This window comes from Atractosteus spatula, chromosome 12, assembly GCF_055471065.1.
Source record: "Atractosteus spatula isolate fAtrSpa1 chromosome 12, fAtrSpa1.hap1, whole genome shotgun sequence".
In the NCBI taxonomy this organism is placed as follows: Eukaryota; Metazoa; Chordata; class Actinopteri; order Semionotiformes; family Lepisosteidae; genus Atractosteus; species Atractosteus spatula.
Window position 1 is genome coordinate 36458020 of NC_142717.1, and position 25674 is coordinate 36483693.

General features: G+C 40.4%; 1 protein-coding gene across 3 annotated transcripts; it reads right to left on the bottom strand.

Annotated features, from left to right (window-relative positions):
• Nucleotides 1-1920: 1920 nt before the first annotated feature.
• atad2 (ATPase family AAA domain containing 2) lies at nt 1921-25674 on the bottom strand. Of its 3 annotated transcripts, XM_088929124.1 has the most exons (29): nt 25336-25674; nt 22685-22836; nt 22164-22216; nt 21690-21840; nt 21365-21446; nt 20498-20585; nt 20278-20394; nt 19943-20054; nt 19547-19564; nt 18051-18164; nt 16928-17036; nt 16501-16616; nt 15500-15674; nt 14750-14838; nt 14264-14423; nt 13758-13848; nt 12967-13281; nt 12407-12530; nt 12084-12270; nt 11544-11729; nt 10945-11080; nt 10323-10519; nt 9910-10069; nt 9377-9499; nt 6739-6891; nt 5222-5593; nt 4294-4427; nt 2531-2659; nt 1921-2143 (listed from the first exon to the last, which is right to left on the bottom strand). In XM_088929124.1, exons 1-29 carry the CDS (start codon nt 25507-25509, stop codon nt 2111-2113), a joined length of 4050 nt encoding a protein of 1349 aa, XP_088785250.1. In that variant the 5' UTR covers nt 25510-25674; the 3' UTR covers nt 1921-2110. The 3 variants fall into 3 exon arrangements, with proteins under 3 accessions (XP_088785250.1, XP_088785251.1, XP_088785252.1); XM_088929125.1 differs by lacking the exon at nt 19547-19564; XM_088929126.1 differs by lacking the exon at nt 5222-5593.

The window sequence follows — 25674 nt, forward strand, 5'->3', positions numbered from 1 at the left end:
TTCCTGCAGCGAGTCGCGCTGCTCAGGGGGGGCGGGGCATGGGCGTGGCCTCCCCCAGTGTCCTTTGTGAGTGGACGACACCTAAGAGACTGCCCAGCCCCCAAAGGCTGGAAACGCCCCTCGCCTTGTGGCAGCCCGGCAGGTAAGCGGGTGTATGAAGACCAGCGGGAGATTGAAGTTTAACAACGACCCAACACATGCAACTCCAGGCAGCAATTGTAATGTTTATTTTGCTGGGTCTCTTGAAAGTGGGGCTTCTTTACTTTGCTGTGCAAGAATTATGCTCCTGCGACCACATGCTGCAGCTATCTCGCTAAGGACATAACCCTCTTAAGAGGTGCAAATTTCCAGCAAACGTGTCCAGCAAAACCCCCATCACCCAATTTCTAAACAGGAGTTACTCATTGACCCGAGTCACACAACGTCTTGAGTTTGATCTTGTATCTAGATCTATGCACACAGACGTCTGACCAGAATGATGTTGCAATTGATTTTTTTTATTGTTGATAATCCCTTAAACTTTTTTTACTTCACTTAGTATAACGTTATTGTTGTCCTATTGATATATTATCTATCGGCGCAGCCCGTGATAGACATATCTCTCGGGTCACCCAGGGCGGGGCTTCACGATTTCGGGTAGGAAAGATGGTGACGCAGCCCGGCTGCCCTACACACTCACCTCACAGCTACAGCGTCGCACACGTAGGAGCGCCTGTCGATACCGGCGGAAAGGGCGGCAGCTGCCGTCTGTTAGAAGCTTTACGTTTCATTACGCTAAAAGGCGGATAGCCAGTCTTCCAGATAATGGCAAATAATAGTTCTAATATCATAAATTCTACACTGTCTGGTAAAGCTTACATACCACACTGAGGAAAAAAAATACTATGCAAAGATTCTGCTTAGATACCTATTGTACCCTATGCAGGGCTCTAAGGTGTACATTACAGATGACCTAAAATTACAAAACATATCAAGTGTAACATATGCGTAAAGACAACTTGGAAGACAAAAAAAAAAACCCTTGTCATCTGAAAGTCATCCCAGGTGGATAGAAACGAAGACCTCAATGTACAATATTACACCACCCCGTGAAGAGGGACAGAAAGGGCATGGAGTGATTTCATAGTGACACCGTGAGCCCCCTGCAGGGCTGTGACCGCAAGGACAGCCTAGTCAGGAGCGACGTCTTAAAGCAAAACCAAAGGACAAAAAAACATGACGTAGAATGATGAGTTCTATAGTTTGTGGTGTAGTTAAAAATCACTTCAAGTGTGATTAAGGCTCTGCAGACACTGGGAACCCAGTGGCTGTAGGATACATTGTTTTATTAATGGCAGTCCTTCAGTTATGGAATTGCCCCTGAGCAAGGCATGACTTTCCCCAACAAGTGCTGAGCCCTGCAGTCTGCAGTGAAGGTCTGAAGCCCTGCAGCTACAATTTATTCATTACTCAGCAGGACTGCTTCGTGAAGATTAGGTGGGGTTACGTTCATTCATATACAAAGCACCTCTGCAATCTATGGCTGTGATGTTTCTCCCCACCACCCTAAAAAAAATCCTCTACAGCTTTGTACACTGCCGACTGACATTCTGTTTTTTGTGCTGTTGCAAACTACTAAATGTAACAAAAATATCAGAGTACAATAACCATGAACAAAGGTCTGAAAAACTCAAGTGCGGCCTAGTATATTACAGTATTACAGTAACCAGGCCACTAAAAATGTAGGCCTTGGTATATAAACCAAGACCTATAAACCAACTATACTACAGGGCAGTATTTATTTCCACAATGACAACAAAGAAGCTGATACTCTGTTGCATCACTTCCTTCAGCTTAAAAAAGGGGTCTTTAGTGGAACACAAAGAGGTTTAGTACTGCTCAGTGGGCATCAGACATTACAAGAAAAACAACTACAAAAACTGGATTGCTAAAGCATTTAATGAACTTTAAGCCAAATAACACTTCACCCAGAAATCTCTAAATGTACTTAAAATTATAGTAAAATAAACACTTTATAGTTTATAGTCTTAAGCTCTGTACAATATTTAATAAGAAACTGCAATGCCTTTTTGACACCTGCTTCATTTATTTTGGAAAAAAGTCAGAAAAGTTAAGTGAAGTTCTCAATTTCTTTTTTCATTTCCTGTAAAAAAAGAAGAAAAGGACAATTTATTCTTCATTCAGAAACAAAGAACAAATCTGCCATATTTCCCACATCACACTTAAGCTTTGACTCACAATGTAAGTAATTAAAGTTTACGTCAAACAAATCTTCCTTTTGCACATATTACTTGATAATGTATATAAGCAACGACATATTTGGCTTGTGATGTTTCTAAGAAGACACAGACAAGGGAGAAATTTCAAGTTGTTTTTGGAACTGCTGAATTCAGAAGCAATGTACATTTCTTGAATTAATTCAACATCTTTCAACAGGATCCATTATCTTGTCCATTAGATAGTCTCAGTCTTTTCTACCATTAAACAAGTAAGACGCTTAAAACCTTCTGGTATAAAACCCTTATTGTACCTGTATTAGTGCAGTCTTGTCGTAATTTCTCCGATGTCTATAAATGCACTGACAGAGCAGAGCATAAAGCTTCTCCAGCTGATACACCTCAAATCCCTCAGTCTTGGCAATCACCCGGTCCAGTAAATTCTATTAAAAAAAGAGCCTCGTTATTTCACTCACATCTGTTTCAGAGAAACAAATCAAGTTAGTAAAAGCAATCATCTCCTCTTGACCTTTCCTTCACTGCAAGGCACCTCAGTCCTTTACACCAATCATGTTTAGATGCAAAAAACCTTTTGTTGTTCAAGACTCTAAAAATTTTAGAGTTGTGCAGAAAGGGCTGTTCTGTTTTTATAATTGATATATTTTAGATTTAAGACCTGTATTGTTCTATAAGAAAGTTATTTTGGAATCTGTTTAATAACGGGGTTAAGTTAGTGCTCATTTCATTATCATTATATTTAGAACATACTGTTACAGCTTTAGGTGACTTAGAAGTGTCTCTTAGATTTTAGATACAGTTAGTGACACTGGGAAGAATAAATTAAATACTTCTAACTTCAAAAGAGAGGATGTTTGCTGAGGTCTGGGGGTCCCTTGAGCAGAAACAATGCTAGTTTACCCAGGGAAGTTGTGGATCAATGATTGGCAAGGGGCAGCACAGAAAGAGACAATATAAGATCACATTAAGAACACAAGGAGAGGAAGGAAAAAAAGGAGAGGAGGAGAGGAAGAAGGAAGAAACAAGGAGAGCAGGAAGAAGACAGAGGAGCTGGGACTTGAAGCTTGCGCCAGGCGAGAACCCCTACTTCTTGATCATCCAAATCAAACCTGACTGGAGCTAAGTATTCGAACCTTGTTAGAGAGAACGTGCTTTTCTGTGTTTTTAGGGAACTTGGGTTTCCTGGGTAAAAGATACCTCAATTAGAAACGTCTTTCCTCATTAGGGTACATTTTTATGGATAGGGATATAGGCTCCCATTTATTTTGTGGCATCCAGGGTGCAGGAAGATTTAACTGCAGGTTACTTTGTATTTAGTTAGAAGGCAGCTCATCACTTGTGTGGACCCTGTAGACATATTAAGAGTTTAGTGCTTAGTGGCAGTCTGGGGTTTTCTGGATGAGCAGAATGTTAGGCCTCTGAAACGCCTTGTTTGTAAATACTGTATATAATGTAACTTTGTGTGTTGTATGTTTTGTGTCTTGTGTAGATTACTGTAATAAATATTTATTTTAACCAAGTGTGCCTGGATTATTACTCCTCTCAACAAAGCTGTGCCAGAGAATAAATAATTCACATGCCTCTAGTTATACCAGCCACTCGGGTAATTGCTAGAAATCTCTTACAAGTCGAGAGTTATGAATAATTATTTCAATTGTTGACTAAACCACTTGGTCAAAAACTGATTTTCACCAGTTTCCCCCTGGTAACAATATTTTAAGTTCTATGCAAGCTTAATTATATTATTATAACATTTGAATGATTTTTTTCACCTAAAGCTGAAGACACCAAACCAAAATTAAACATTTCACACTCTTCTTACTTCTGAAGTATTAATGCCCGTTATTGGAAGTGTTCTGAATATTGCAAAATACCGGTTTTACAGCTGGCTGTTTTTAAACAACACCAGATCGTTGTCATTGTAAACCTCCCCTTTCCCCCCCCAGATTGACATAATCCTTTGTGCACAATGTAAAATTGTGATTTTACATTGCACAGAAAAATGTTAACTAGGGACATACAGTAGAGAGAAAATTTTGCTGATCAGCCGAGAGGATACCTTCAGCTTCTGGTGGTCAACGACGAGCTGTGGGGTCACTTCTGAGAGGATCTTCATGGCTTTCTCCACGTTGATCAGCTGCTGCTGCTCGACCTGAGAGCGCCGGCCTCGCGTCATGCGCAGGGCATTCTTCTCTGCAGGCACACGCGGACAGGATGACAGTCACAACACGTTATGGGCAGACAGTACGCACATAGAAAAGACTCCTTGGTTGTCTCCTTGAAGACTTGCACTGTCTTCTGATTAAAAAAAAAAAACATTAACAGGTCTTTCTAAATCACTTAATACACCTCTATCCCTGCATATTCTCTAAGACGTATTTTTAAAAATGGTTGTGAAATCTCTTAAACTCTAGACTGTTTAAATGTCCTTTTCCCCCTGTGTAGACAGAGGTGAAAAAGTGTTTTCATGAATGACAACTATGAAGCTTGTGCCACACCACCATTTTTTTAAACCTCACTACTGTATACCTTTCTCCGTCTCCACCCCTAACATGCAATGGTGTTACAGCTTTCACTTGGGACAGAAACCAAATATACTGCTGTGGTTTAATGCTACACAGTACAGTCAATCAAGACAAACGCACAGCAAAGAGGCAAATGCACATGTAGATTATTAGGAACAAGTACAGGTTAATTGCACTCCAAAAAAACAGGAAGAAAGGACTGTTTCAAATGCAGAGTGTTCTTCAAGTGTGTGCCACCCAATAAGGATCTGCAACCAAAATGTTATTTTGCATTTTACTTTCCAACATGGACTTAAACCTCTGTGTTCCTTTGCAGCACACATGATGACACAACTATACAACCGAACCTTATTCTACAGCTGTCAATATGAAGTGAAGTATGTTCCAAAACCTAAAAAAAGAAAAGCACTGATTAAACTGAAAAAGTTCAGGCCAGTGAATGTAGCCATCAGCTCTACACACCTCTGGGTTCTTCCTGATTGTCTGTTCCATCAGACTCTGCAGGGTTGGAAGGCAGTTTCTCTGCCTGGTGTTCAAGTTGTGCAGGTCCATCAGTTACCGGGTGCTCCGCTTTTATGTTCTCAGGAGCTTCAAGATCACCCTCCCCTGCGGAGTCCTCACAGAGATCCAGCTCAATCGGCTCCAGACCGGACCCGTTGCTAAGTAACGCGTCAAGTTCATCACAATCTTCGCTCTCGGCTACTTCTTCTGCCTTCTCCTCTCCTTCTAACCCGAGTCCATTCACGCTCTCTTTGGAGGTTGCAGATGAAGTCTTTTTCTTGGCAATAAAGCCACAACTCCACCGGCATCTCTTGCGCTTTCTTTTCAGAACTGCTACTGGCACATCGATTGTGTGGGAAATAATTTCATAGACTTGTAAGGTTGCACATATGGTGTCTGATGCATCACTAACATTACCAATACCTTCAGTTCCCTCCTGAAAGCTATTGTCATTTCTAAATTGAGATATTGTGTGATAATCTCAGATACAACTTTTAATACTGAAAATAGTCCTCATAGTGAACTCTCTGCATGCTGTCCTGGTATATGGCTTGTTCTTATCCTGTTCTCACTCATAGTGAACTCCCTGCAGCTTGTTCTTATCCTGCTCTCACTGATAGTGAACTCCCTGCGTGCTGTCCTGGTATATGGCTTGTTCTTATCCTGTTCTCACTCGTAGTGAACTCCCTGCATGCTGTCTTGGTATATGGCTTGTTCTTATCCTGTTCTCACTTGTAGTGAACTCCCTGCGTGCTGTCCTTGTATATAGCTTGTTCTTATCCTGTTCTCACTCGTAGTGAACTCCCTGCAGCTTGTTCTTATCCTGCTCTCACTGATAGTGAACTCCCTGCGTGCTGTCTTGGTATATGGCTTGTTCTTATCCTGTTCTCACTCGTAGTGAACTCCCTACGTGCTGTCCTGGTATATGGCTTGTTCTTATCCTGTTCTCACTGATAGTGAACTACCTGCGACTTGTCCTTATCCTGTTCTTACTTGTAGTGAACTCCCTGCATGCTGTCCTGGTATATGGCTTGTCCTCATTCTCAGCAACGTCCCTGCGTACTGTATTGGTATATGACTTGCCCTTTTCGCTGGTCCTATGCTCACCATTTCCACAGTGGTAAAACACGACTGATGATCATGTGAGCTGTAAATCATTCATGATCTGCAAATATTATTGTTCTCTTTCCCACTTATGCTTAAGTTCTCAGTGGTTAAAATCCATCTGATTTTTACTTACTGATCTTTAGAGCAGCATACCAAGGTAAATGCGCTACTAATGATGAGGTCTTCTAGAAACAGACATTTCTTGACTATTACATTTATCTTTCTTTTAATGAGTTATCTCCTTTCTTTAATAAGTCTTCATCCTCCACGCAGGTTTTAGTGAAGCATTTAAGTCCTACCTTGGTACAAAAATGTACAGTACCTCAGTTAAACAATGCTTAAAATTAAAAAGTGTGACCGTAAATTCTTACCTTGAGGGCGTGGAGTACTTGCGGTTACAGGTGCTGCAGATGTTTGGACAGAGTCCTTAGCTACATTAGACTCATTTTTCTTGGAATCAGTAGAATTAGTCTGCTTTGGAAGCACATGGTAATAGGATGGAGCAAACTTTGAAGTTGAAAAGCCTTTAAAAATAAAAAAAACTAGTTACAAAACATTTTACTACTTTAAGAACATGAATAGAGGCCATTCAGACCATCTTTCTCATTTGGTAACTTAGTACATAAAGTGAATAAACATTTCGAACAGCAGCCTTCTTGAAGCAGCCTCATGATTATACCACTTGGCTGGAAAGCATGTTCCTGATACCAACAACTCTTTGCGTATACTGTAGAAGTGTTTCTTAAACAGACTCCCTTTTAACTTCCATTTGTGGAGCTGTGCAACTGTTTCACTGTCAAGTTTGACCATACTGACCCCATCCACATCCTTTAGGATACTGTATACCTGGATCTAATCTCATCTCATCTTCAACTTCAAATGCGTAACAACTTTAACAAATCTGTAAAGGACAATAGCTGAGAGCAGGAAATTATTTCTTGTTGTTTTCCGAACTCCTTCTAAAGCTATATTATGATTTTTGTGATATGCCAACCAAAAATAATTATTAATAATTGTAAATTAAATATTCATCTTATAAAGATGTGCTGCCTTGAGTATTAATCACGCATTACTTATTATCAATACGCTTTACCTCACTGTTCCAGAGAACAAAGAAAACATGCCTATCAGTGTCTGCTTGGTAGGTGGGTGGCAACTGTTAATCTTATATTTTTTACCTCATTTATTCAACATATTTACACCCCCTAGCTTTTTACAATATCATGTATGGTGATAAACTATATAACGTCACATGCTGTAGTGTTATCAGGTCTGCTTGGTGTTTGTTTAAAGAATGTTCAATATGTTAAACAATGTCTGGGAATACACATAGATGTTACTCGGTCTAAACAGGTAATTTACATTCTTCACAGGTTACAGGTTTTTGGTGCTAGAAGTCAGATTGCCTCCATGTTTTTCAGTACCATGATGAAAGTGTAATCCAGTATTGAATAACCATCTGGTCCCACAGTCTTTTGTGCAACAAAAAGCAAAGATATCCAGACTCTTGAGGATGTGCTCTAAGACTGTGGGGCAACCATTTAAGCAGAGATTTCAAACTACTCTTTTAAAAGTGTGTCAAGACTAGCTGTTCGTATTTTCTTTGATCCTTCTATATTCTTCATGATTAACATTAACTCATGCCTTGAAACAGACGAGTCCCTGAATGTGGACTTGATAAAATCAGGAATTAGTTTATCTCATGTTCAGTCAAAGTACACAAGTAATAGCGAGTGTACAATCACACAAGTGCAAACAGTGGATTATGTGCAAAACTGAAGGGGTAATGTGTAATTAGCTGGGCTTAATGTAAGTATTGTGTAAATTTACAGGGTTCTGATGCAGTTGTGTGGATTACTGTAGGGGTGGTGTGAAATGAACACGAAAGTGTACTTTAAGGTAATGTTTACTTGTACTGTTTGTATGTTTTGTAAGTTGTTTTTGTAAAAATGCTGCTTTGAGGCAAACAAAACATCTGAGAAATTTGACAAAATATTATATCATATTGTATCTCCCCTTTTCATATCAGTTGGCCATTTCTTCAGATTCCATTTAAATTGTTTTGGAAGTGTTCTTCTGAGTTGATCTCTCTGTATTGTTTATCAATACATCTATTTATCAATAACAGATGTAAGTGGAACCGGTATATCATTCCCTGGTCTCAGTTTTGATCTTCTTTTGATAAACTGGTGTTACACTTGCAACTCTCAGATTGTGGTACCGCTCCCATACGAAGCCAGAAATAAAATATCTTAGCTAAGAGGCATACGAACCACATCCCTCATTTCCTTAAGTACAACTGGGAAAATATCAGAACCCAGCAAAACTGATCTCACAGTAACTGGCCTGTTGGCCTCTGCCCATGTTTCCTACTTAAAATATACAGTTCATAAGCACATACTATACATTCAAGCAAATGTGTTTAAAGTGGATTTAGAATTATACTCATTTCCCATTTGTAACAAATATTATAAACCACAGGGTTGCAGACGAACAATAAAGACTACCTCAGCTTAAAATAGCTAAGAGTGCATGAAAAATAAGATTGCAGATTTTTTTTACTTCTCTGTAATTTCTTTTACCACCAGAATATATGCCCTTGACCTGGCAGACGTGTACCAATGTGACAGAATTTCCTGCGACTGCTTCAAAAGACACCTAATTCTAGAGATTCAGAATTCAATGGAAAAAAAGTGCAGGAAAACAGTAAATTATGGAGAGGTTTCTCTTTTTCATTTCTTAATCCGTCCTGCCACAGTGGGCAGGTCAACAGAAATAGGGACCCTTTTATCAGAAATCCAGATTTGGATTAATATCACGAAAAGAATGTTAAGTTACAAACTTACAGTACATTTCTGCACATCTTTAGGTGCAAAGATGCTTCTAATTTTATAATCAGTAATTCTGTACAATTATGTAAATACTGTGAGGTGCTGATCCTAGAAAGAGTATCCATTTAAAAAAAAAATCAACAGTGTGTACAACTTACTAAACAAATAAATACTTCACCTCTTTTTTTCCGGGACTCCTGAATATCTTCGCATAGCTTCTCGAAATTCTCATCAAGTTCTTCTCTAATGATTGCATGGACTGTGTCCTTCAGAGCACAGGCTCTGTGGCGTATTAATCGATCTGCAACACAGACCAGGAAGAGTTCACAAAAAGCCATCTTAAAAGTCCGTTAAAAAATAAGTTTCCATATTTTTAATATAGCTATAACTAAAATAAACTATAAAACAAAGATTTTTAATATTCCCTTTAAATTGAAAGCTAAATACCAAATTATTTTTCATAACAACTATTAGTTTAATAGAATAAATGACTAAGGAAATAAAAAAAACAAATGGTTGGGATATTAGATTATATTAGCCCAGCAGAGTTTGATACATTTCCCCCTTAAATGTATGGTACAATAAAACTTTATAAAGACAACACTAATTCTGCATTCATATGTTTACTGTATCACACTTATGTGCATCTATCAGCGTCTTTAATTGTTCTCCATGTTAAAATGATCACACACGTCCAAAGGAGACTGTTACCTGCAGGATCCTTGTCTGGATTGTATTCTAATGCATTTTTCCAGATCAGGTCTACATCTTCCATGTAATCCTTGACAGTGACATACTTATGCAAGTCTATCTTGCAAAGCACAGTGGACAGGTCCATGGGCTGCCTGATGACCGTTTTATAATCAGGAACCTAAACAAGACAAATACATCAAAATTCAAGTACAAACGGTTGCCTCGTTCAGTCTCCCGATAAGAGACGAGACCTTCTTAGTTTCAGCACCACAAAAGGAATTTTACTTGATCAAATCCCCTCGTCTTGGTCATTACAGGGCAGCACTTAAGTTTGAGAAGTTGAGCATGCAGAGAGAAAAGAGAGAGAAAGAAAAAAGAAAAAGAAAAATTGAAAGAAAGAGGGAGACGGGGAGACGGGGAAAGCCACGTGCCTCCTCGATGTCCACGGGCTTGGTGAAGGCTCGAAAGCGCTTGTCCATGGCCAGGCGGTTGGTGACGTCGCGCAGGAAGAGACGTAGCTCCCGCAAGGTGTCTTCCTCCTGCTCTTCCAGCCTCTGCAATTCTGCCTCCGACAGCTGGCGGGGCGGGGGCGGCGGGGCCACCGGCAGCACCTCCAGTGCCCGCATCACTGCGTAAGGTACAGCACAGGCAGGACGTGAGTGCCCACACAGGCCCCCGGCCCCTCCCACCACTGCACTGCCCAAAGGGGGGCGCCTCGGCGTCAGAGCCTGGCACGGAAGACCCTTCCTTCCACTGAGGCATAACTGGCGACAACGGGCGGTGAAGAACAGAGCCAACTTCATTTCATTTGCAGTTTTTCAGCTAACTTCCATGAACTGCTCAAGTTTGCTATGGAACGGGAAATCTGACAAAAGCAGATGAGCACTCTTTAAATTTATATGAAAAGATTTGTGAAAAGCTAAAATTGACTTCTGAATTTTGTCCTATATCTGCCCCCCCCTCCACCTCCACAACACAAATCTTGAAAAGAGCCCAGCTCCTCCTCCATTCACAACAAAGCCGTTTGAGCGAAGCGCCCTTTCGAAAACAGACCTGCTTTTTTCTTGGATGCTGGAGGCTTGGCAGTCTGATTCAGAATCAGATCTTCAAATAACTTCCTTCTCTCTTGCTGGCTGGGCAGCTGAACACAAAACACCTCGCCGTACTCAATCTGAAACAGATCCTGGACCTAACAACAACAGCAGAAACACTTTTTACAGTGTCAAATACCTGTAAGCATGTTGGGAGACGATCAAAAATTTAAAGGCGGCCTATTTGAAAGTTTAGAGGAAACCGCCTTTTGTGAGAAGAAAGAAACGCAACTACAGTTCTATACATATGAAAACAATTTCATTCACAGTAATAAGAAAATTAGGTAATTAAATAAAGTTTGCCATTTATGACTTGCATAAATGAGTAAGAGAGATGAAACATGTGTAAACACCATGAAAAGTGGTATTGTTCCCAGGCTGTTCCATACTAGATTAGATACTAGACTTACTAGATATCAAAAGCATGCTTGTGGAATTAAATTTATTAATCAAGTCCACATTATGTGATGAGAGTAAACATTTTTGCATCCCGAATATTTTTACAAGAAAAATGCACTCAAATTGACACCGTAAAATTTAGTTTAAAAAAAAATCAAATACCTCCTTGTATAGGCAGTCACGAGACACACTGCAAGTTGCTAGAAGTAGTATCGGTGAGAAAGAAGGAATGCTGTGCAGCAGACTGAGAAATGTAGCTTTCAGAGCAGATCCTACTGTCTCCCACCACTGGTCTATGTTAGGAATGTACAGGATACTGGGGGACGTTCGCTTTGCTTCACAGAAAAGCTGAAATAAAAATAGTGTATTTATGCATACCAAGAAAAGCTAAAGATTTACACATTGTAATATCTATTACAATAACCTTACTATTTACAGTCTACACACATACCTCAAAAAGATTCCTAAAAACAATCAGAATAAAAATACGAGTGTTCTTTACTATCAATTGTGCAATTATGAAAATTATTAGTTTTCATTACACTGTGTGGAAGCCAAAAAGAAAACATATTCCATTAGTAAAGGAATCAGAAAATAAAGTGGAATCCAACCTAACCTTACAATTAGTATTTAAAAATCATTTAAATCCAAATCTCCTTCAGATTCCCCACTGAGGAAGTCTCCTCTGCCCAGACAGGTTACCTGTGCACAGGTTTCCTCTGGCGAAGCTGAGCTGATCCCATACAGCACAGCCATGTCCAGGGTGTACACGGTGAACTTCTCCAGGGCGTGGAGTACAGCAGGAGCCAGGTGTGAACTCTGGCCTGACCCTGGTCGGCCAGCCAGTAGCAGTCTAGGCCGGTATGATGTTGGGTGATAATGGGCACTCCTAATGGAGACAGAGGGGGGACAAATATGCCTCATGATGGGAAAACCAATTTCACCTTCATCTAGTCATCCATTGACAAAGCACCAGCTCATCCCATTCTGCTAATACTGTACTTTATTAATTTCTAATGGGTTACCTGTTGAAATGGAGGAAGGGCTTGTTTTGATTGGCTTGTCTTTGGAGAGGGCCATTTTGACACACTGATTGCCCTTCATCATCACTGTACATGAGGTCATCATCTAGAATATTAGCTGTAATGTCTGACAAGAGAGAACATTTGAATTTGAATAACCATCCACAGATTCAAACCAATTTCCTTAAACTGCATTAGTATCGCACTTGAAGCTCTACAACAACTACTTCCCTAGGACTCTTTGTGGTGTTATCAGTTTAAAAACAACACAACATTTGCTGACATTTATGATGAGCTGTCCAAAAGCCATTCATCTGCCAAAGCTAAAGAATCTCAATCTGCAGTTCTTTAGGGTAAAAAGAGAAAAATTCCAAATAGTTTTTCAGCCGCCTGTGCCGTGGCTAGTTCATAATAAACCTCATTAATCTGTGTGTTCCACCAAAATAAGACAAGGCTTCAAAGTCACTGGGTAAGCCTTTTCAAAATTAAAAGACGCATGACCGTTTAAGCAGGTTGAACACTGTTTCAACAGCTAAGGAGGCCCCACCCTTACACCGACTCACCCGTGCCCCTCTTCCTTTTCAAGCCCTGCTCGGCATGGGGAAAGACCTTGTGCAGCGCCTCCAGGATGCTCTCCAGGGCGCTGGAAAGCAGGGGCTGGACAATGGGCGAAAGGGCTTTCCCAGGGGAGGACACGGCACGCTGGGACGCCGGCACAGTCTTCCTCATGGCCAACATGAAGTCCTTGCTGGTGATACTGATGGAGGCGACGTCCAGCTGCAGCTTTTCGGAGGTGGAATAGATCTGCGGGTAGCGGCGCCGCAGAGCACAAAGTGCAGCTTCTGTACAGACCGCCTTAATATCTGCACCGCAATAACCTGGGAACCCAGCACACACAGCACAGAATTAAATCCGGTTACATAATTCTTCAGCTGTAGGGCCATTTTCATAAAACCTCAACATAAATCATACTACATTAACCTGTTTTTTCCTTGAGAGAAAACAATAAAATGACGGGAAGTGGCTAATTGTTCTGGATACCAATTTAAAGAGTTACTAAGACATCTAAATTTCGTTTTACCTTTAACTTCTTACAAAACATTTGCGTCAAAACATAGAACATAAGAGTTTTTGTTTACGGACTGAACTGATAAAAGGCTTTGCTTCTTGAAGAATGTCTCAATTCTATACTACAATCACTTACAGTTGTATAAGATTAACATTAATTGTACCAGGAATGGGTTTTCAAGGCAGGAATTTATGTATAGAAATCTGAAGAAACAGAGAGGAACTGAACCTTTTTATTGAAAACCTTAATACATCATCCAATGAAGTATAGTGTTGCAAGTCCTACCGACACACTTGTCAGCCAGCTCCTCAAGAAAAGTATCAGAGGGCTGGGGGCTCCACGGTCTGGTATGTATTTTCAAGATTTCTTTCCGAGCCTGCAAAACAATAAAACGTGTAAAGACCAGATGTTTCTAAAGAACAATTAAAGCTCAAAAGATTTCACCTACTCCCGATTCTAATCAAACTTACAAGAGCTTAGTTTTGAGTTTTCAAGGAAAAATAGTTTATAAACCTACACATATTTTAAAAAAACACATTCACTTCCTTCTGGTATAAGAATATATACTGTATATTCAAAGTTGTTAAATTATCCCTAATTTGCATTCACAACCAAAGAAAAAAAATCCTCTGAAAACTACTGTAATTCCAATTCCATTTGAAATTCCCAAAAAAATTCAAGGTTGTCCGATAAGTGAAAAAAATCTTCCACTTATCTATTCTGGAGATGCCTAGAATGCAACACACCTGGCAAACAGAAGCATTTTTTCCAACCAAAAGGGTTAAACTTACCTCTCTGTCCGGAAGGCCAAATAGAAATTCCCTGTCAAAACGGCCAGGCCGCCTTAGCGCCGGATCAATGGAGTCCAACCTGTTAGTGGCTCCGATCACCACAACCTCCCCCCGGCTGTCCAGCCCATCCATCAAGGCCAGCAGCGTGGACACAATGGAGCTGAAATAAAGCAGCAAGTGAGATGCAAGATTTCTTGGTATTTAAAATCAAAGGCACAATTACATCAAATAATAGCAAAAGATCACAGGTCAGTTCCCTGTGTGAAAAGAAGAAACAATCCTCCTTTCCTTCCAGCTTTCCCTTCAACATTCAACCTGTTTTTAATAATGTATTTAAGATTTTTAATAAATATATTCGACATTTCATCATTTTTTAAAATGCCAAGTAACATTGCAGGTGGGCTGGAGGAAGAACAGCACATTTTCAAATATTTTTACAAATTTTCAAACACAATTTACTCCTGCAAAATTGGGTAGTACGTTCACCTGTGTATCTGGTCTTGTCTGCTTGATCGAACTGGAGCCAGACCATCAATTTCATCAAAGAAAATAATTGAGGGACGCATTTGGTATGCCTGAAATGACGGGCGGAAAAACAAAAGGTTAAAAAGGAGACCCGTGATTACTAACCATTAACACATGAATTTCATGTGCCTTCCCTCACAACATTCTTTCTCTTGAATGTGAAAAACACACTTCACAGCATTATTAACATGAGGCTATAGAAAACTGAGGATTGATGTTTTCTAGAACTGTAAGCAAAACATTATCCCTTTGAAAGATATTTTGTGGTTAACAGCATATACCGCACATGAGAAAATTAAATTTGAGGAGAAAAAATTAATCCATCCTCATGACTCAGAGAATACTCATTCAAAACTAAAAGAAGCCCTGGAATTTACCAACTTTAAAGGAAATTTCAGCATACTTCTGAAACGGCAGCTGATGTACAGATGTTTCAATATTCACTTCAACTGACAACATTCAGCTGACACACACGTGTGGTGAGAAGAACACAGCACATTCTCATTACATTTAATTTTTGACTTTCACACAAAAAAGCACATCACATCCAATAACTTAACCTTTTGCCTTTCGCACATTTAAGAATTAGTTTCACCTCATTATGGTCAACTAAGCTTGGAAACAAGACCGCGAAAAATAAGAGACTCCAAATGTGGAGATTTTTTTTAGGGATTTTTTCTTTTTTTTAAATCAATAAATAATCTAAATCACCTGGTCAAAAAGCAGTCTGAGCTGCCGCTCCGATTCCCCCACCCATTTGCTCAAGCAGTCGGCACCCTTCCTCATGAAGAAGGCGACCTTCCTGTCACCCTGGCTGCACTCATTGGCCAGAACCCGGGCCACCAGCGTCTTTCCTGTACCAGGAGGTCCATAAAACAGGCAGCCTCTGAAATAAGCAAGAGCATAAGTCAGAAAATCCCAACTCCTGGTTCCAGAAAAGCAGTCTAGAGTGTAGGAACTTTTCTTGCCTGTGGCTTATAATCTCTTTGGAAAGGGCATAACTTTCTCGAAGTCAGAGGTCCAAAATCAAAAGGCGGGAGGAAACAGTTTTAGAATGTGCCTGCACTAGTCAGTTCTTAAAATTTCAGAAGAGTGAATGGCCTAAACACCCCCATAAAGGCTCGGTGTCTGAAACCTGGGGCTTCCGATTCGGAAGCAGCCTGAGCTCTTTGCTCTAGGTGTCACTCTTTCCAGTCTGGGTCATGTCACCAGTCGATTGGGACTGGGATTCCCCAATAGGTGGTGCTCAATTGGCGGAGCGCCGCTAATCGGCCAGGGCTCCCCCAGCTCCTGGTAATACAGCGGCATGCGGTTGCTGTAGGTGCCGTTGGTGCCAGATGCTCTTTTTCTCCAGTCGGTGCTACACCTCCTGTACCTCCTACTTCTCATTCATCTCTGTGTGTCATTGCAGAGTTCACAGCCCAGGCGTGAGAAACCACGCAGATGGCCAATCACAATTCCAAATTAGAGATGGTTTTAAATATATATATATATCCAAAGGCATTGAAGGGGTTATGCAATACAAAAAGAATGATGCAAAGAACTGGAAACAGCATGGTTACTCATAAGTACTTGAAGTTCTCCTCAATTCCCTCTACAACATACAGTAGGTTCTCTCTACTCAATCCATGCAGAAATTCTTAAACACTGCTACATTAATTCATCATGGAAGTCCAGTTTTGCACTAAATGTTGTGCATTAAATTGTCGTACCGTGGAGGCTGAATCTTAAATCGCTCAAACACCTCTGGATACAGCAGAGGGAAGACCACCATCTCCTTCAAGGAAGCAATGTGACTCGACAGACCGCCAATGCTGTCAAACCGCACCTGTTTAGAGGGAATATTATTTAACCCACTTCAGCTTCTCAGAAGAAGTAAGGAATCAATAATAGTAGAAGCAGAGCACCTATTTAATATATTCACTCCTACTCGTTAGGTTTGTCTTGGGTCCAAAACTATATGCACTTTCTGTCCAAAACAACAATAAGAAATGGAAATGGAAATTAAACCTCCTCAACAAGACTAATTTTAAACACAAAAGAGTAATAATAAAATGCATTACAATCTGAAGGTGATGTGAAAAAAACATTAAATACACAACAGAGGCTCAAAGAATTCACAATAAAAAAAAATCTTACTGAAGTATCAATCTGCATGGGGTCAACGTCAGCGAGACTTGTTCCAATCTTCATTCTGTCTTGGTGGATTCCCAAAAGGTCTTCTTTCCGGAAGTTCAAAGGAAGGCATCTGGATAAAGAGCCAGTGTGAGTACAGTTACTAAGCTACATTAAACTAGGGTTACATCAACACATTCAAGCCCACTTCAAAAATGGATCAAAACACACTTCAATTTAAAGACGGACAATAACTAAGACAACTCTATCATGTAAAGATTTTCAAACGAGAAGGTCCATTTCCGAGAATCCCTGAATTACACCACATCAAAGCAAACAGCTTTTCTTATATCTAATCTGAAACACAAAATCACATAAAGGAGATGAAACATGCAGATGATGCAACAATAGGATCCGTTATGACAAAAATGACATCACCACTATATACTATACCAAGCATGCATCTATATTTTGTGTAGTACTGCATTAACATCCTTACTGTAGCAACAGGTAGCACCATGAGAGCATATGCTATGAACTGCAGCAACCATTATTCAAGGTGTTTTCTAGTAAGGTGTTAGAGTGGTACTTAAAACTGAACAACAGCAGACCCCAAAAAAACCTACTTCATTTGAGGTGTTGGAAATGAATTTCTTAGCATTTTCAAAATACAACTAATTTATACTGCAGTTAACTTTAACCCATTAAATGGAAAAACCAGACAAATCTCACCAAGTGAAAAAAGGATACACCCTTCTACAATCAGCTAGAATGACAAAATATTGAATATTTCCATACAATAAAATAGGTTGAAAAACACTCTGATTTAAATGTATCCAATAAGGCCTATCCCACCACAATGGAGTTCTCATTGCTAATATATTTTTGTTTGCAAGACTTAGAAGTGTAACCTATAATGCTTTAGACAGACTCATCATTTTAAATTATTACTGACATTACTAAACTCAACCTGTTTTCACCCTATGCTTCTGTTATAGTTTCAGGTATGTTGTAACTATTATCAGAAAGGTGACTTTCTGACCCTGGGAGAAGAGGTGGAGAACACCGTTTTGAAAGTGAAGAATGTTAAGTCATGTACTGTGTGAGGGAAATGTAAGGTGAATTACACTTGTGCAGAGGCAGTTACCTGTTCACTGATCTGTTTCGACCCTTATTCCGACGTCTTTCAAAGTGCTGCTCATCATCAGAGGAGGGTGAGGAAGAGGAGGTAGAGTCACTGCTGTGAATGGCATGCCTGCGTCTGGTGGAAACACACCCAACAAGAAGAGCTGTTGAAGGAAAGATTTTGTACAGCAACGAAGCCTAATCTTTAGTTACTTTATAGCAGGTGTAAGTAACCCTTATTTTGAAGAGTCACAGCCCAGCTGGTCTTATAGATCATCCTTAAATCATCAAATTATAAAGAACTGGAAAACATGAGGCTTAATCAGTTTAATAAGTTAATTTGTCTAGTTATGCCAACTGGGGACCTTGAGAGCTACAATGTATTTTGATATTTTCATTTCTAATGATCTCTAATCTAATTAATATCAAAGTTGCTGTTTCAAGTCTTTATAAATGCACAATCTCATGTGACCCATAAAATCTGCTGGACTCTGTGGTTCTTCAGGGATAGCATTGGCCATGCTATCCAGGGATTTAAATGTTTTCTCAGCCAAGTCATTAAAGGGGAACTGCAGTCCCAATTTCCCCAACTTAATTGATGGTATCGCAAAATTTTACAAATTCCGAATTAAGAACAAAACTTCGAGAAAGTACTGTATGGTTGCCACGTTGTCGCAAATTGCTGGTCTCCCCACAGGCAAGAGCGAGAATTTTCAAGAATTGTGACTTAAACCAGCCCTTCCTACTCTCTAGTCACTGTAGTGACTAATGTAAAGGGATGTACAAGCAAATAAGTACAGATACTACAGAAGACATTTCACTCCAGAAAGTCTACTTGTTTACAATGTAATACGGTCAGTTCAGTCACCAAAGGTTTTGTTGCCTCGTTCTAAATTGCAGACAATGACGGCAAATTGGCACTGCTCATACCTGGAAATTTTGTCCATTTTGTGAAGTAAATTGGAGATTTAACACATTACTGTGTACATTTTACTTTCATTGTGGTTTGAAATGCGGTCATCAATGCTGATTCTTTTTAACCCGGAAATAGAAAAATAAAGTTGCAGTTCCCCTTGAAGTCTAAATTCACACTGTAACTGTTATCACTAAGACTCGTGGTGAAAAGTGAGTAACAAGCACAGGCTGAGGTGTGAGGTCTGCAAGGCCTCATACGAGTAATTACCAACAAAATGCACAGAACCCAGGAAACAATTTTTGAAGATTCTGATCAACACCAGAGTGCCAAGAATGATTCCTGATAAGAATAAATATCAAGTGCCCAGTTTCTCAATCATTTTAAGAACTAAGGAAAAAATGTATGCACAAAATCTGCAGGAATGTGCATTTACATGAATGAATATAGCTACCACAGCTTTACATATCTAACTTCTTAGGACATTCAAGAATTTTACTGAAAATGTCATGTCAAAGGCAAACTCTCTTATTCCTATAGTAAAATAGATGGCAAGGTCTGAAAAATAAAGTACATTACTAAAAGTACAATGCTAAAAATCTTACCTATCTGCAGACCCAATTCTGTTGTTGCGCCAGCAAAAATAAAACAAGAACAAAAAGAGATCATTTCTTAACTTGTACTGACAAAAGTCTGAGGTTCAAAAACTCAATATCCTGAATACTATGGGAAATCTCTGTAGGTGGTAAATGGAAAACAACTTTTCTTACATGGAACGCAATGCTTTATGAAAGCCAATGGAACAAGAACAAAGATGCACATGACGTTGAGCCAAAGTGTAGTGGAAACCATGTGGGCTATAAAATTGACAAGAAATGTAAGCTGAGATTGCCTTCTAGGTATGGAAACTGAATTGCTCTATTGACAGAACAATTCAATCAGGAGAACTGAAGCAGTTAATGCAAATAGTCTAATTGTGCAGACAGAGGGTCTTTTCCAACCTGTTATTTCTCCTTTTACTGTAAGGGCTCCTTGGGGCAGTAGAGCTGAAACGATATCGTCTCCTGTCAGAAGAGGAACGGCTATTGTAGAACAAGCTCTGTTTCCTGGGTTCTGGGAAAAGTAATAAAAAAAATCATATACATTCATGTAAGTCGTTTTGTTTTAATTCATGGAAAAAACGACAGCCCCATTTTCTAAGAATAAGCAAGTTTGTAAGTTTATCGTAATGCTTTATTTTTTTTTTAACCTTAGAGCCATTTTGTTTTACTGATCCTGAAGCGTTCTTCCCACCTACAGGGTAACCTTTTAGCCACATGCAGAATGAAACACCCACCATCCAGAGGCGCCTGGTAGCGCACCACTGTTTTTCTTTGCCTGAATTCGTAACGCTTCTGGTTATCCTCTTCGCCATCCTCATCCTCGTCTTCCTCTTCCTCCTCTTCAGTGAACCCTGAAGATTTAAATGAACAAGGTGAAGACAGGACGACCATCAGATGGAAAGCTGGAAATGTCTAATGAGCAAATATTTTTTAGAACGGCATCAAGGGACAGACCTTCATTACCATCCTCCTGGTTGTCCGTTTCTTCGTCTGTTCTTTCAGACTCCCTCTTCCTTTTCGCTCCTGAATAGATTCCAAGAGTCTACAAGTTGACAGCAACCAATTGTTAATGAAAGTTAAAAAATAACGATTTCCAACAAACCAAAAAGCTTAAAAGCAGGACTATAAATTGCTACTCTCCCAGGATAAAGTCACACAGCAATTCACAAATTGGCAGACTACCATTATTTAGGAAAAATGAAAAATAAAGTTTGGTACCACTTGCTGCTAGAAGAGATGATCTTTGTGCAGCAAATACTGAAACAGAAACTGATCTATTTGAGGTAAAGTAAACAAAGTGCAACAAAATATTCATTTTTATAAAAGCAGCAGAGAAATGTCTTTCCCAGAGAAAACTCTGAAAGTATAGGGAAGGGGGCAGCAGCAGGCCTTTTGTTTGGTAAAAGTTAGTTCCAAGTAGCAAGATTCCTTCAACCTGGGATCGCATTTGGGACTTGGAAGAGCTCGTTCAGTGACAGACAGGTCAACCAACTTTAATGTCCCAGGATTTCAGACAACACTGTAGCTTACTTGGTGAATGCAGGAAACTATCTGAACAATCTAAAATTGTGGCAATGAACAGGGAAAAGAAGTGAGCTGTTTTTATATAGTGTTCACGTTTTCAGACTGCATTTTATAACAACATACCTACCCTTGAAATGTAATTAGCACCAATTTAATTAAACATATTCATTGATCTACAGGTATGGACTGTATTTTATCATTAATAACCATAAACCATGAGAGTCTGCGAGATACCGCCGATTTTCATCTTGCTTAATGCTGCTCTGTCTGCACCAGATTGAATAGTTCTGGACTTACAGCTTGCTGAGTGTCCCGGCTTCTTAACCTGCGACGCATCTTCTGCATGTCATCCATCTTCTGAAGAACAGCCTCAGCGGTGCTTAAGAAAGGACAGGCCGAGACCACAGAAAAAGTCAAAGGGCATACCTTAACGTAGTCAAAACATTAACTAAGTGCATGAGAAGCATTTATGATGTGCGGCAAAACCAAATTCTAGAAATTAGCAGGGGAACAAAGTCAAACTTTCCTGTGTGAGAACTGCATGTTACACAGCCCGACACATGTAATAAAAGAGCATCCCTGGAATCAAATTACAGTACGAGACAGATTTGCAAGCCCTTACTTAGTAATGAGTCTGTCGTACAGAACAGACTGATTCCTTGCGTTGAGCCTGTATCGGCTGATCCTGGAGCTGCGGCGCACTTCGCTCTCAACTTCCATCCCAGCTGCTCGACTTTCCGGAGTTCTGGAAGTGGGAGATGCATCACTATCATCTGCGTCACAGAAGAAACAAAAGGCAACAGAGATTATTTTCAACATGATGGTTTCCTTTTTTTCCCCCAGATAACAGAGCTCAAGTTGCAATAAACATGGCCCCTACAAGCAGACAGTTACAGCTTCATGCTTGTATAACAACCTTTCCATGCTGTTGAGAGCATAAATACATTTATGAAACAAGGACTACAATTAAGAATATAATTACAAGGGCAGGCTTAAAAATCAGTTTGGGAGATACACCAATGTCACCACTACAGTGCTTAAGAATTATATCTTAATCTTGAACATTTAACTACTGCCACATATTTGTCATGTATACCTTTTGGATGATCTTCAACGCTTTTTTCATCAGCCTGCAACCTTGCAGATTTCCTACAAACAGAGACAATTTGTTTTTCAAAAATGTTAAGAGTTGATTTACTCATAACCCGTTCTCTACTGGTTGTGTATACGTTAGAAGAAAGAAATCAATGCTACCTAAATGCTGTGTTTGCAATATAAAATGGGCAATTGGATATTATTAACTGCACTCTCTAATCAATAATGCCAAACAGAGTTTGATGGATGCACTCTAACCTCAAAGCGAAATATTGGATATTGCTAAAAAATAACAGTTCAATCTCGGATAAAAATGTGAAGATCTCACCAGTATTTTTAAAGCTGTGATTTAACAGCAATATCCTCCTGCCCTTTGCTAATTAGAACATAAATTGGGTTCCACACTACACTGAGGTTCACCAGTAGACCCTTTGTAATGGGGCAGTAATTTGTTTCCTCATAATCGGTTCTGAAAGGTCTTTATAAAAGACATTGTGTTCTCCCCAGACAAAAAGACTTTACCTTGTAAAATGTTTTCTTTCTTTCCCGTCCTTTTGTGGAGTTTCCTTATCTTTAAAATCAGAGAAAGACACCTCTTGCTTTTCCTTCTGCCCGTTTGTCTTCCTTAGAGATCGTTCAGCTACACTTTCTTCATCCTTTACTGATACATGGCTCTAAATTGAAAGGAAATTTTGTAAAACGTGTCATTTCTTATTTCTTATTATTAAAAAAATAAGACAAGAAAGCAGAATTGATTTTGGGTGAAAACACATTTTCTGGGTGAGCTTTTCCTCACATTTGTGCATATAGAATATCACAATGTTATACCAAACAAACGTCTTTCTTGATGAGGCTCCTTCTGTTTCTGTTCAGCCCAACCTTACAGTTGTCGACTGTAATAAAAATCAGACTCCAACTCTGTAAAATGCCTTCATCCTCTAAACAAAGGTACAAAACAGTATACAGTATCTCAGCAAGCGGAATTAAAAGAGAAAATCTTACTGGCCACGTACCAGTTTAAATGTACCTAAAAGTTACAATAAAATAGCAGATCTAGTTCTTTCCATAGCTTTCACCTGCACATTAAGTTCTACACTCGAAGGGTAGTTCCCTTTCGCCCAGAGATCTTATATATCATCCATTCATCCATTTTCTAACCGCCTCTACCAATTCAGGGTCACAGGGGAGCCAGGGCCTAACCCAGCAAGCAACGGGAGCAAGGCGGGTGGGGTGCATCACAGGGCACACAAGGGCCAACTTTCCCAGAAGTCCATTAACCAACTAATAGATTTTTGGGAGGAAACGAAAGCATCCTGAAGAAACCCGTGAGAATACGGGGAGAACATACAAACCCCATGCAGACAGAACTCAGGGTCCAAGATTCAAACCAAGGCCCCAGTACTGAGAGGCAGCAATGCTATCTGCTGCATCATCACGCCGTCCAAAATTAAAATCTGTCTGACCAAATTACAGCACAGTAATAATAATTGCTTACACTTATATAGCGCTTTTCTGGACACTCCACTCAAAGCGCTTTACACCACCAGTGTGCAGCATCCACCTGGATGATGCGACAGCAGCCATAGTACATCAGTACACTCACCACACATCAGCTCTCAGTGGGGAGGAGAACAGAGTGATGAAGCCAGTTCATAGGTGGGATTAGGAGGCCATGATTGGAAAAGGCCAATGGGAAATTTGGCCAGGAAGCCAGGATAACACCCCTACACTTTTGGAAAAACACCCTTGGATTTTTAATGACCACAGGAGTGTCAAGACCCTGGATTTAAGTCTCATCCAAAAGACGGTGCCTTTTTACAGTACAGTGTCCCCGTCACTATACTGGGGCATTAGGACCCACACAGACTGCAGGGTGAGCACCCCCTGCTGGCCCCACTAACACTTCTTCCAGCAGCAACCTTAGATTTTCCCAGGAGGTCTCCCATCCAGGTACTGGCCAGGCTCACACATGCAAAGCTACAGTGGGCTGCCAGTTGTGAGTTGCAGGGTGATATGGCTGCTGCTGCTGCAATATCCAATTGATTCAGAACATCAGGCTCCAGACATACTGGACACAGGTCACCTAGCAACATAATCACTGACGCTGCCAAGTCGTGTTTATATAAATATTTCCATTTAAGGTTTCTTTTATTGCTTAATAACACTGCCTTCTGTGATCTGCTCCTACAACTTTTGGCCAGCTATTGGACAGCTCTGAACTGTTACCAACTGATGGGAGCACTTGTGCAAATTTCAGCGACAGATTACTGTTCAACAAATGATAAAAGACAATTTCTTAACTACGACGATGGGGAGTAACTATTTTAAAGACACGCTTTAGTTACTGCATTCTGTGCCTGGAGAGATCACGACTTTCTGCTAACGTTTAGCTGCCACTGAGTTTACTTCTCGCAGCCACTTCAAAATCATCCGCTTTTGTCTCGAGGTGTCAACTGCTGTCCACCTCAGGAATTATTCATCCTCGGATCTGCAGTATGACAATCGAGCCAGCAGCAGCTTTTGACATGATCGCCTTTATTCAATCAAGTTGTAAGGTTAGCAACTGGGCTCTGACGACCCGGACACGCTCACCTCTTTGCCTCTAATTAAAACACATGGACATGGAAACTGAGTTTGATAGGTCGAAAAAGAAGCTACTTACCGCTAGGGCGGTATTAAAACAAGTCGTATAACGCGTGAAGGAAAACTATCAGTAACTTTAGTATTTCGCATTTATGTTTCTCTGTTTCAATGCAAAATAAGAATTTTACAGACTGTGCACCGGGTTTCGTCCTCTGTTAATTCACACGTCATCCCAACTCCCACTCTCTTTGCTAGAAGTCAGTGATGCTGATCGGCAGCCCAGATCATCTGATCTGAGAAAGCTCTGGGCGACCAGAAGAATAAACCGAGGCCGTAGTCCAGCTGTTATCAGTTTGTTTCGACTTAGAGTCAACACGCAAGGCTCCCTATATCACGAAGTGTCCGGCCGATCTGGGGGCCAGCTGTCAGCCCCCGAATCAGACAGTTTATTGGGAAGAAACCGCAGCTCGTCTAGTCCAAAACAGCTGTCATTCCCGACGCACACACCCTCCTATTAACAGCTTCATCATTATCATTATCATCATTATTATTATTATTTCTAGTAACCCGCGAAAGGACAGGCGGCTCACGTGTCGAGTCGGGGTGTTCTCGGCTCCGCTCGAGCTGTCATCCGCGGCCCTCCTGGAGCGCGCGGAGCGTCTCCGCGCGGACTTCAGGGACAGAAACTCGGCGCTCGAGTCCAGCGCCGGCGGCTTCTTCGGGGACGCGGGGTCTGCGCCCGTACTGCTGCGCAACATCACCATTATAGCTCCCCGTTCTCCTGCTCAGACCGTCAGCGGACGTGTTGGAAAAGTGAAAAGATTTCAGAGTAGGAACACTCCGCTCATGTCCCTTTTCCGGTAGTGGCCGGACAGTTGCCGCTAGCAGACAACCTCTCACTTTCTCTGTTTTTCCAGCCCTTGATTTCT

Coding starts and splice junctions, on each gene's coding strand:
- atad2 (XM_088929124.1), bottom strand. CDS start 25,509: ATGGTGATGTTGCGCAGCAGTACGGGCGCAGACCCCGCGTCCCCGAAG. Junction 15,675..16,500: donor TTTAAGATTCAGCCTCCACG/GTACGACAATTT, acceptor TGCTTATTTCAG/AGGCTGCCTGTTTTATGGAC. Junction 13,849..14,263: donor TTGGCCTTCCGGACAGAGAG/GTAAGTTTAACC, acceptor ATTGTTTTGCAG/GCTCGGAAAGAAATCTTGAA.